This window comes from Ranitomeya variabilis, chromosome 1, assembly GCF_051348905.1.
Source record: "Ranitomeya variabilis isolate aRanVar5 chromosome 1, aRanVar5.hap1, whole genome shotgun sequence".
Classification (NCBI taxonomy): Eukaryota; Metazoa; Chordata; class Amphibia; order Anura; family Dendrobatidae; genus Ranitomeya; species Ranitomeya variabilis.
Window position 1 is genome coordinate 118,803,128 of NC_135232.1, and position 12,847 is coordinate 118,815,974.

The 12,847-nt window shown below is 42.6% G+C and overlaps 1 protein-coding gene across 5 annotated transcripts in view; it reads right to left on the reverse strand.

Moving 5' to 3' along the window:
* Window positions 1-663: 663 nt before the first annotated feature.
* ACOT12 (acyl-CoA thioesterase 12) overlaps window positions 664-12,847 on the reverse strand; it is a 101,261-nt gene continuing 89,077 nt past the window's right edge. For 3 of the 5 annotated variants that reach the window (XM_077288468.1, XM_077288460.1, XM_077288449.1), the window contains 7 exons: window positions 12,619-12,674; window positions 11,199-11,262; window positions 10,916-10,999; window positions 7,641-7,774; window positions 6,895-7,023; window positions 4,966-5,092; window positions 664-2,545 (listed from right to left, as the gene is read on the reverse strand). In XM_077288468.1, the coding sequence (XP_077144583.1) occupies window positions 2,402-2,545; window positions 4,966-5,092; window positions 6,895-7,023; window positions 7,641-7,774; window positions 10,916-10,999; window positions 11,199-11,262; window positions 12,619-12,674 (738 nt within the window). In that variant the 3' untranslated portion in view covers window positions 664-2,401. The remainder of the gene's footprint in view (window positions 2,546-4,965; window positions 5,093-6,894; window positions 7,024-7,640; window positions 7,775-10,915; window positions 11,000-11,198; window positions 11,263-12,618; window positions 12,675-12,847) is intronic. The other 2 variants (XR_013221670.1, XR_013221667.1) reach the window with 1 other exon arrangement.

Sequence of the window (12,847 nt, forward strand, 5' to 3'; positions counted from 1 at the left end):
AAAAAAACGAAAAAAAAAAAACCAGATGTCAGATTTTGATTCCCACTCACCCAGATGTGTACGAGTCCTAAACCTTACATGAAGCCACAATCAGGTTAGAACACTAACTTCTACCATCACTACAGCGGATGTAGGGATTGCAATTATTCCTGCGCCCTGGAGCCTAATGATGCCCTCAAATGATCCCATTTATGAATATGAGAAGACTGATTTTATTTAATATCTATTACAGTTGGGGGCCCCGTCAGAGATTTTGAATTGGGACCTACAAACTTCACATTGTGCCAGTGCCTTTTAAGTTCCTGCAATCAGGAAAGCAATTGCCACTTTGGTTCATCCAGTCCAGATCTGCTGGTGGTGACTGGTTCCAGAAGCATTGTATGAAATTTATTCAATTTCTTTTGGTGTCAGATGGACTCTTAAAATAATTTAAACAAAATACTTAATTTGACATGTTGAGAAAGGATCTGAGGATCGTGGCTGAATTCTCACACTTAGAATTCTGACTTTTGTGCATGACCTCAGGGATCTTCCTTAGACTAAAGTTGCAAACCTCACTCAGAATTTTGTCTCTGTAGTTCCATATTGCAGTGCACCAAGTGCAGTGTTCTTAGCATTTGGCGCCATCTAGTGTACCAAAGAAGCTATAAAGACAACAGCAGATTTCTGGCAAGATCATTTTAATTTCATATTCTATTCATATTTTTACAACGACAAGTCTATTTAGAGCATCCGTGGGTGATCATGATTGTAGTGTCCCAAGATCTACATTGACTCTACTGTAAGCAGCAAAATGTTCTCAAATATACAGCAGTCATAATCCCAGACTAGTTTAGCGCTCGTCAGAATAATGTAAACCTCTAATTGATCTCTACTTATGTGACATTGTTGCAGTTATCTGACACTATTGTACCTATAAAAATCATAAATATCAGTCACTATTAAATTTAAATTACACATTTACAAGGATTAGATAATTACAGTACAAATCTTAAATAATTCTAATATTTATAAGCCATATTATACAGTAGGTTGGTTTCCATTTTTAGTAAGTAGAGTCTCCTGGATCTTTAAAGGGATTACTCAGGATTATGAAAAAAAAAAAAAAAGTGGTTGCTTTAAGACTTTACATGCATGGTGCTGGATGTGCAGTGCTCTGATGGGCAGCGCATGGTCCTGGATGTGCAGCGCTCTGATGGGCAGCGCATGGTGCTGGATGTGCAGTGCTCTGATGGGCAGCGCATGGTGCTGGATGTGCAGCGCTCTGATGGGCAGCGCATGGTGCTGGATGTGCAGCGCTCTGATGGGCAGCGCATGGTGCTGGATGTGCAGCGCTCTGATGGGCAGCGCATGGTGCTGGATGTGCAGCGCTCTGATGGGCAGCGCATGGTGCTGGATGTGCAGCGCTCTGATGGGCAGCGCATGGTGCTGGATGTGCAGCGCATGGTGCTGGATGTGCAGAGCTCTGATGGGAAGTGCATGGTGCTGGATGTGCAGCGCTTTGATGGGCAGCGCATGGTGCTGGATGTGCAGCGCTCTGATGGGCAGCGCATGGTGCTGGATGTGCAGTGCTCTGATGGGAAGTGCATGGTGCTGGTTGTGCAGCGTTCTGATGGGCAGCACATGGTGCTGGTTGTGCAGCGCTCTGATGGGCAGCACATGGTGCTGGATGTGCAGCATTTGAACAAGTGAGCTGTGCAGAATAGCGGCTATTATTGAGGCTTAGATCATATGTCGCGCTCTGTGCAGGTGTAATACACAACCGAGGAGTGTCTGCTGATATGCCACTTACTAAATATCGCGGTGACTTTTTCCTGCACTATTAGAAATTAATGTCTGACTTTCCTATTGTTATTGGCCGAACGGCTGCTGCAAAACAATAGGCAATCAATTACATTTCTAGAGATGCAGCTGAAAAGCCGCTGCGACATTTAGGAAGACTTCTCAGCAAACGCATCTCATTCATGTACAACACACACTCCAAGCACCATGTGCGACCCCAGAGTAAGATTTTCTGTAGTGATACATATTAGTTATAACAGATTGCATACGTCTCCATGCATTCCTTGGGACTGCGGGCGCAGCTGAATAACTACCATTAGTAGCAGTACAAAGTCTGTGTGTAGCCCTAGGTGCTGCCCAAACCAGGAGCAGCATTAATCAGAGCCTGGATGGAGAGCTTTAGAGAGAAATATACCGGGCTCCAATCGTGTACTCAGGGTCTGATTTATACTGTCCGCGGTTTGGGCAGCAGGAATCAGGGGACCAGTTGCAGTTAAGGTTGTCTTTTTTATGCTTTTCTTTTAAGTGAATTTTGTGATAATTTAGAAGAATAAATTTCAAATATAAGATAATTGGACAATTTTTTTTTTTCAAATTCTTAAAAATGTACCATAGGAATTTACAATAAAGTTGTGCAGACCTTGGCGGTCTCTAAAAAATTGATGCAAGAAGATGCATTCTCTTGTAGAGAGTTAGACCAGCCAGTGAGGTTCTCTTCGATGTACGGCATAATGTCGGATGTCAGCTGGTTCACGTAGGTCACCTGAGAAATTAAATTATATCATTAATATTGGAAATGCAATTCTCTAAATCATCATGTTAAATAGATACATTATTTTCTCTCTTGGGGACAGATTGGCCCCGCTGCTGGCCATACACGACAGATGGCTGCCCCTCTGTAGCCCCTACAGACCATTGCTCAGCCAAGGTCATGTATTTTTAATTGGAAGAAAAGGGAGTCCTGGTCAGACAAGGGTTGCTAATTGGTGATGAGCGAGTATACTCGTTGCTCGGGTTTTCCTGAGCACGCTCGGGTGGTCTCCGAGTATTTGTGACTGCTCGGAGATTTAGTTTTTGTTGACGCAGCTGCATGATTTACAGCTACTAGCCAGCCTGAGTACATGTGGGGGTTGCCTGGTTGCTAGGGAATCCCCCACATGTAATCAAGCAGTCTAGTAGTCGTAAATCATGCAGCTGCGGCGACAAAAACTAAATCTCCGAGCAGTTACAAATAATTGGAGACCACACGAGCATGCTCAGGAAAACCCGAGCCACGAGTACACTCGCTCATCACTATTGCTAATCCACTTTTTATTTGGCAAAACTTATTTTAGAAACCACGCCCCCGCCTCAAACTAAATATATATTTTTTTAATTTAAATAAACTACATTAATTTATGCACTCACTCAAAATGATGCAAAAAAACAAAATTCCAGTGCACCTTACCCTGCTGTCCTATGTAACACCACAGATATCAGTGATGACAGATAATATAGTTATGTGTGATGTTACATAGGACTGCAGGCCACGTCTGTGAAACCAGATAGCACAGTAGATCTTACATAGGACTGCAGGTACCACCACAAATAATACGGTGATAATGGGGTACTACTTTGTTCGCTTCAGTGACAGGCCTGCGATTCGGTATAGGTTACGATGGCACATTTTGCGCTGCCAGTAAACCTGCTCCGGAGTCCGCAAGTTATCACAACGCAGGAAGGCTTCAGCCACACATTCAGCAGCTGATAGCACAAGAAGATTTCAGCCACGCACATTCAGCTTAGCAAAGTCTTCCTACATAGCGATAACCAGTGCCAACTAAAACTCACGTGGCGCAATCGCATCTTCAGAGAAAGAACACAAAGGCCTGATCATTTACAGTAATATAGTTCCACTTTGTCTAGTTTTTGATGTTTTTCATTTTAGCTTTCAAAAAAAAAAAAAAAAACTAAAAAAACAGCGCAAATTAAAAGAAAGTACATTTTATGCTTTTTTCCTTTTTTATTTTTGTCACTGTTTCAGGGTGTTGTATTTTCAGATGTTTTGGGCTGGTTCATCAATTGTGACTTTTGAAAGACTTCTTGTGATTATCACTTTTGTGTTTTAGCATTTACTGACTTTTTAGCTTTTTATTTACTTTTTTTTTTTTACACCGAACTTGTCAAAATTGTTTGCATCATTCATAAAGTCAAAATTAGTCTTTAACCTGGTTTCCAATTTATTAGCATAAAAAGTCACACGTTCCACTAAAATGTCACAAGATTTGCTCAAATTTCAGACATACATTAAAATAATCACCACTATCATCACCGCACTCAAGTCACAATTGATTAATAAAACGAAAACATATGGAAACCCTTAAAAAGCCCATCAGTGAGGAGCGCAGTAGCAGCACATGGACGATTCAAGAAGAGAGCGAAGAATTCACGGCTCGGAGCAGAATGGAGAAAAATATCTGCTGTGTGAGTGGACAGTGAGAAGAATGCGCGCTTAGCAGGGATTGAGTCAGAATGAAGACTCCTAATTTTCTATCACCTTAATTATGCTTATGCTGCACATCAGCTTTTTTAGCGCATGTGCAGTGCAAACTGTCCAAAAATAAAAAAAATGTTCCCCCCCCCCCCCAACGCCGAGCCGGCTGTCAGTCAGTCCCAGGGCGTGGTTTCAGCCGCCACTAACTATGCACAGCGCGTTGACAGAAGCTGCGTGGCCCAATCCTACAACTGAAAGCACAAAGCTGCTGGGAGGAATAATGCTTCAGAACACTATTAACCTGCAGAATAACCCCATATCTCCAGGTTCAAAGCATTTTTTATATAACAGGCTCTCTTTAAATGACTTGGAGAGGTACCAAAAGGTCTCTGTCTTATTGTCAGGGACCCTTCACACAAATTCTGCTGGCATCTCCAATATTTAGCTGTAATCGGTCAGAGGATCGGGCAGTAAGTGCGACTTCTCTGCAGCACCACCGTTGCGAAATAACACATTACACACAGAAATCCATGTGCTGCCCATAGACCTGCTCCAGAACCAGAAACTGATAAGGATCTAGAATGGAAGACCCCCACAAGTACCTCACAATTTCCTACAATAATATTTTGAAGTGGGTTAATCTCTTTTAAAAGTGGGAAGATGGTAGAATAAAATGATCAAATTGACATCTAGATTGTGATGTCCGTTACCTGACATTCATCATTGTTCTGCTGGTGGATGAGGAACCCTGCACACTGCACCTCACTTCTCAGGTACTGGACTGAGGGCGGGCAACTTGCCAATGACACCGATCTCATGGCAACCACATAAGGATCTCTGAAAGACAGGCAAATACAATGATAAACATGGCTACTATTATCTATGGGTGAAAACTGGACTACTAATCTGGTTTCATAATTTTTCACAATTTGCAAGAATTTAGGCCGTATACACATTAGTTGGCTGTGGTCCAAATTTTGCTCAGCCGACCTCTACCTCCCCTGTTTTGCCGACCATGTTCTCTATGAGGGCGCCTGGTAACTGCATATATTGGCACCAAAGGATGGTCCAATGAGATTCCTAGAGTCCTAGACCTAAATCCCATTGAGAATCTGTGGCAAGAAGTGAAAATTGCTGTTCACAGGCACTCTCTATCCAGTCTCCGTGAGCTACGCTAGTTTGCAAAGAATGGGCAAAAATGTCAGCCTCTGCTAAGCTGGTAGAGACTTACCCCAAAAGACCAGCACTTGTAGCTAAAGGTGGTCCTACAAAAGTATTGATTAAGGGGGCTGAATACTATATAGTATTGGCATATCACATAAAATCCCAATTAAATACATTTAAGTTTGTGGTGTGAATGTAACATGAAAAATTGCAGAAACGTTCACGGGCATGAATACTTTTTCTAGGCACTGTATGTCCATTGGATTAATTTGTGCCCCCCAGGTAAATGATAATCTTACAGATGTGACCCAAGAAGTCTATGTTGCCATGTAGCGGATTTCCTGCTGTGTATTTGCTTGTAGAAAATCTGTTTTACAATGCTGGCATAGTGTCAGACTGCAAAACTATCGAGTGTGTAAATCATCAAGAGCAGAGTGGTGGGTTTGAGGCAAAATGTAAATTTATGCTGCGGCTGTCAGTGCAAATTTCATATTTTGTATTGCAGAGGGTGATATGTTCAGCTCCTCAGCACCTTCGTCACACAGAACTCTGGGGCAGTAGTGACTTCTAATATCAATGTGGGAGGTTCACAAGAAATACTTGTGTGGACATAGCCCAAGAACTCTGTTTGGTAGGTGGTGCTTTTAAGTTATTTAGATATTAAACTTAGGATAGGTCATCAATGTCTGATCATTGGGGGTACTACACCCAGCACCCGCTGTTACTGGTGCTGGCAGTGGCCGGAACTGCTGAGTAAAGGAGATGCCCAGCACAGCTCCATCAACTGTATAGTTGCCCATCTGCCCCCTCAGTATGGGGCAGATGTGCAGAATCGGCAGCAGAAACTATTCCATTCCCCCCCCCAGGACATACACACTGATGAGATGGGCCAATGTTGATGTCCCAGACAACCCCTTTAAGTCATTATACTCTTCCCTTTACACTGGTAAAAGGATGGGCCTGCACGATTAGGTAGTGACTATACATTAAGAAATCTTTTAATATGGAGGGTGGGGTTCAAGAGAGTGGAAACTTTTTGGATTATTCCTGGTAAGAGCTCAGAGTACCTTTCAGTTTAAGAGGGGATGTGTGTTCTAAGGGTTTGCAGGGAAATCAATTTTTGTTATGAGGCCAATATAATAAGTATCCTACTCAGCTGTTTCCTTTGCCCCCTACATTTGGCAGCTTTTATGACAAGGTGTCATTCATTACCGTGACATGTTAAAAGATGGGATTTCCGACGGTCAGATGCGATTAGTATAGTAAGGGAGTGTCACGGAGAAGTTCATCATCCATAATTAGCAGAACAAGTCTTGTCTATATACCCCACTAGGGCGTATAGATCTCATGGTGGTGGGATACCAGGGGTAATGTATGCAACGCTCTTATTGCCTTGTCATTTATAGCTAGTCCCATTTTCATCACAGCAGATGACACTATTACAAACTCCATGATGAAGAAAATCTATAACTCACCCATTTTTACATGGATGCCGCCGTGACATTAGCAGCACAAAATCTCTGGTCTTGCTTTGCTTTACGGGTGGGCAGGTTACATAAAATATTTGGTCATCATCACCTTCAGATTCCAGAATATCACAGCTTCTACAATCACAACAAAAAAAAAACGTACATTAAAATTTATACCGTAAATAAAAAATAGAGGAGGAACATATAAAACCCTGTAAAAGTAAGAACACATGCAGACGTTCGTGATTTCAGTCCGATCACAGACCGCCATGCACACACTGGCCACGGATATCCTGGCTTGAGCATGACAGCTTCAATATATTTCTATGAGGCTGTCACACTCAGGCCGGGAAACCAGCTGCCAGTCCACGCATTGAGGTCAGTGATCGGACAGAGGTCCTCAGACATCTGCATGAGCTCTAAAGCTGATCATTTAACCAGCTTCACACCTGACCTGCCTAGTGACCTATTAAAGCCACCAGTTTCTTATAGGGTAGGTCAGGAGCTGCCATCTTCCAGAAGCTGCACTATGCCCGTCCATGGGTGGTGTCTGAAATAGCATCTCAGTTCTCTTCTATAGGAGTGATGGTGGAGCGTGCAGTAATAAACCACTCCACCCGGGCCAAGATATACAGGGATAGGGCAGCAAACAAGCTTTCCCTCATGATGACAGAACATTACAGAAGCGATTGATACTAAATACATAGTGCTAGAACATAAAATAGTGATAGAATAAAATACGTTTTTCTTACAAGTAGTGCACATCCCAGCGAGGCCGCAGCCCAAGGTCCGATAGCAGCAGATAAGCCTGACTAGCTTGAACCTTCACCTGCATTTCAATTTTTATTGTCAAAATGTCATTTTCTTCATGTGTCAATACCTGGATCTGAAAAAGGCAAAAAAACAAAAACAAAAAGTTGAGGCGATAAAGGCTCTATTACAAGGCCACTATTTCTAGAGAACAAAGTGTTTTACACACAAGTGCAGGTTGTTGCCCTTAAAGGGGTTGTCCACTGTTAGGACCACTCCTTCTCATACTCCAAGCGTGGCCCTGGTAAAATAAAAAAGCGTATACTCCCCTCCTGTGCTGGCAGCGTTCCCGCAGTGTCAGCGCTTGCTCTAACCGTGGCTCTCGTGCGGGTGTTGGGACGTGTGACCCTGGTGGTTAATCAGAGCTGGCATCACTGTCACCGACTTCTACAAATTGAGCATGAAGATGAAGTCCGATCAGCCGCAGCCTGGACGTCCTCTTCATGTTCAATTCATCTGTAGGCAGAGACAGTAACACCAGCTCTGATTGGGCGCCGGGGTCACGTGTCACAATAACCGCACGAGAGCCCAGGTGTTTACATGGTTGAATGAGGAATAAATCCCGATCACTGGGGGTCCGACAGCTCATCCCCCCCCCCCCAACCAATTCTCAGAAGCGGTATTCTGAAGACCCATTCATTCTTAATGGGACTTGTGTGCACAATCGACACCGCTCCATGGGGATCTTCAAAGGCCTAGTTCTCACGATCCCAGTGTTCGGGATGGATGAGGGATAACAGTCAAAGCTTACAGCCTTTTTACATTTTCTTCTTAATGTGTGGTTTGTTGCAACAACGAACGCGATTAATCCGCACCGTGACCCCATCTCTGCCTCTATAAGGGGTGTCAATCAAAACAGAGGAGGAACAGGGAAAGAGCGAAAGCCAAGTAGGTGGGAAGGAGCACTGAAATGTTTGGGCACGTCGAGGGGACACAGAGCACCTGAACTTCTTTCGAACAGTAATTTTGTGCCAATACTTAAAATCTGAAAGTTTGGTATTCGTTATAATCTGTTTTTATTACATTTTGAAGGGATCAGTTATTTACTAGTTGTCTCGTCTGAACACCTATAGTTTTCTGGGAGCATGCGGTGCTAATGCGGAAAGCATAATCAATAACCATGTGTTATGAGGACTACAGGCTTTACAAATAGTTTTCAATCATTACATCCGCAGTTTGGTTTTGCTTTGTTTTTAATTAAAAAAAAAACACAATTGTGCAGACCAAGTTTTTTGGTCCTTTTTGAAAACTGACAGAAGAGATGCAAACTGAAGACATTTTATGAAAAAAAAAAGAAGACATTCCATAAATGTAACATTAATTGACAGATTTCCATTTTTTCAGTTCCTCAAATGGATCAAAAAGAGAAATACAAGCTGACATGTGAACAGAGGCCAACCACCTTATGGATTCATTTTGTTCATTTTTGTGACAAATGTTATCAGTTTGGGCACAGTCACTAACAATGTGTGGCACTGCCACTTTCTTTTATCTTGTACACTTAGGAATTACATCATAAACCATCTTTGGTGTCATCTGACTTCAGATACAGCCTGCACAATGTCTCCACTTCTGTAAAATTTGCAAGTAAGGAGGAAAGCATTCGAAGATGATGATCACTTACACGTACACTAGGGGGCACTGTTGAACTTTAGAATAAGAATATCATGGACATTGGATTCTTCTGAGCAAACATTTATTTTAATAACGAATAAGGCTACTTTCACACAAGCGTTAACTGCAAACCGTCTCAAAACGTCTTTTTTTGCCGAAAAAACGGATGCGTCAAAAAAGTGAAAAACGGTGACAAACGTATGCCACGCATACAGCATTTCGACGGATCCGTCGCAAATCCGCTAAACGTTTCCGTCGAAAATACTGGATGCGTTGCATACGTTGCATCCGTTTTTACCATCCGTTGCATCCGTTTTTCCGACGGATCCGTTTTTAAAATGGGAGGCTCCCAAATTTGATTGGCTACTGGAAAATATGGAAAACTATATAGTTACTGTTTTTACAGCCCATCTTTGTGGGTTTTAGTTTTGTGGCAGCGATGGAAGGTGTTCTTGGGAGGATTGCTAGTTTGGTTACCGACGTTATCTTTGAGACGAATCGCCTGGATATCATAGTGCGGGAGAAGGAGGCGGCAGCGGAAAAACGGAGGATGCTTCTGCAGCAACGGAGACAGAGGCGACTCTGGATACATCCGATTAATGAACTACGGATGATGATAAAGGGATCCAAACCCTAACCTACCCCTAACCTCACCCCTAACCGTTTAATGAACATTTTCTGACAGTCATAGTGCCACGTATTTAAGTGCCACGTACTATAAATACTATAACTACGTGGTTATACGTGGCACTGAAATATCGTGGCACTTATATGCGTGGCACTTATATGCGTGGCACTTATATGCGTGGCACTTATATGCGTGGCACTTATATGCGTGGCTGGCTGGGGTCTTGCTGGCAGTCTCTTCTTCTCTCTGGGTCTTGCTGGCATATGTGGGGTTGAAGGCCCAGGCCAGGTTTATATAGATTTGGGGGTGTCTGGCCAATTGGCAACAAAATCCAGCTTCGGAGCATGCTCAGTGTAAAAAAACGTATTGCAGCGCTGCATTGCGTCGTACGACGTGTCCCGACGCATCCGTCGCTCATAGGCTTCCATTGTAGCCAACGACGCATGCCGCAGCATGCCGACACTTTTTTTAGGTGGAGACAAAAAACGTTACAATCAACGTTTTTTTGCCGACGACGTGTGGCCAAATTTCGACGCATCCGTCGTATGACGTACACGACGTATGCCAATCCGTCGCAATACGTCGCCAATACAAGTCTATGGGGAAAAAACGCATCCTGCAAACACTTTTGCAGGATGCGTTTTTTCGGAAAAAAGACGTTTTGAGACGGTTTGCAGTTAACGCTAGTGTGAAAGTAGCCTAAGCCTTAAAATGAAGGTAACAAAACAGAGAAACTTTATGAAATGAGAGCCTTAAAACCAATCCTGAAATGTCTCAGTTTGTCAGGCTCTAGTTTCTAGTTATAAAGCTTTTTCTCGCTGCTGGTCTACACAAAACCAGGTCATTAGTTTCCTGCAGAACTGGATAGGACAGGCATAGCTGTAACCCTCAGCCTTCGTTTCCTGTGCCAAAAATGGATGGTGCTTAACACTGGTGGACACAGCGCCCCTATCTAATTTGAAATGAAGAACTTACATTTTTCTTTGTGCTGGTCAGTTCCCATCCATCACTGTTGGACAATAACACAAGTGTGGCGACATTATTGTAACTGAGATAGGCCTAAAGTAGAAACAGCAGAAAACAAATCTCTAATCAGCCAAGTTCCGGAATGTACTTTTATTCATGCCAGGAAACCACTAAACTCCTTACAAAATTTAAAAAAAAAACAGCACAATGACTAGGTAAGTAGAGGAATACCGCCGTCTGATGAGTACACGTAGGTGCAAAGTAAAAAAAAAACAATCACAATTTTACCTACTTGATTGCATTTGTCCCATGGAATTGAGATTGGTTTTTCTGGTTTGTTCGACAGAATATATTTTCTGTGACAGAAAAAAAAAAAAAGACATGATTTCAAAATGTTGCAGCAGTCAAACAGCCTCAAACCATGCAGCCGCCGGGACTCATATTTTTTGAGCATGCAGAAGACATTCTTAGCACCTGACCTGACCATGCCTGGATAACACCTTATCGGACTACGCTCGCTCATCACTAGAGACCACATTTTTCAAGCCTACATGGCACCCTCTGTTTGCCCCCACTGCCTCGCCTGCACAGATTGGCGTTCCTTTCTTTCAATTTCCAAGATGGCTGCTGATATGGCATGGTGGGGGGGGGGTGTAGAGGTAAGTCTAAACCACACCTTTCCTATGCTGTGGGATAGGGAAGTCAGGGGAGGAGTGGTTTAGACTGATCACTTCACCCCTCCTTCCCCACAGTGACAACCACTTTGGAAGTAAGGAGAATGGAATGGCTATCTTAGTGGAAAGAGGCAAAACAGGGGGTGCCATGTACGGTGACAAAATATGTCACTGCCAGACTGGAGGGTCACTTACATACAAACCAACACCACAGACTCATACTGAAACTACTATGAAACGCACCACCACCACCTTTTATTAGTCATCAGTTACTACAGGCAGTAGGATTACTAGCAAGTTATGCAAACACGTTATTGTCCCGACAAAACAAGAATGAAAGTTCTTCCCAAATTAAAAATATTCTTTAACAGAACCATCAAGAGTTCTGCTCTAATTACTATTTTTCTGCTTCCTTTCAGTCAATTGGAAGATCAAGCAACATCCGCCAGCTTTTTGACAAAAAACTAAAATTGAAAATTGTGGCACATGTTTTGCAATCTCTTTACATTTCACAAAAAAGTGGCCTCCCACTGCCCAACAAGTTTATGATAAATTGTACCAGAAACTGATGTACAGGTAAAGAGGTGCTCAGTTTTACACCAGTGAAGTTTTGTTTTTAAAAATGCTGGATTTAAATGTCCCCCACAAAGTATTCCATAAACGTGCAAAGTATTTAATTGTAAAGGACATTGCCTATTTCGGACAACCTTTTTGGTAATAATGGTCACCCGGGTGATTTGCTAATAAGTGGATGTCTTGGTGCAGAGAACTCCAGTCATCAGCTACGATTAATGAAGTAACTGACCCAATATTGATCATTTTCCCTGCATCACATCGACAGGGGAAATGACATTACAAAATTTAGATTAAAACCAATGGGCTGTCCAAGTTGTGCCGTGTCCTCCAAAGTCAGATGATCACTGAAGTACCAGATGGGATCTTGAAAAGAGTACTTTTCTATTTGTGAGAAATTCTAAAATTTGTACAGAAGTGTGTTTTTTCTAAAAATGGCCAGCCCCTTTAAAAGTCACTTTGTACCTTGCTACACGAATTTTCCTCCGTGCAATGGCTCCACGAAACCTTCTGATGCTATCCTGAAATAAATGCAGGTGTAAACATGTGCTTATCATTAAAATGTGGACATGTTCTCATAATATGGTGCTATACTTGTCTAACAGACTCCTTGCATGAGAATTTAATAATTGGTACATAATAACTGATTGAAAGCAGCCATCACTGCCATCTTCCCAATTTTCCAGGAATGACG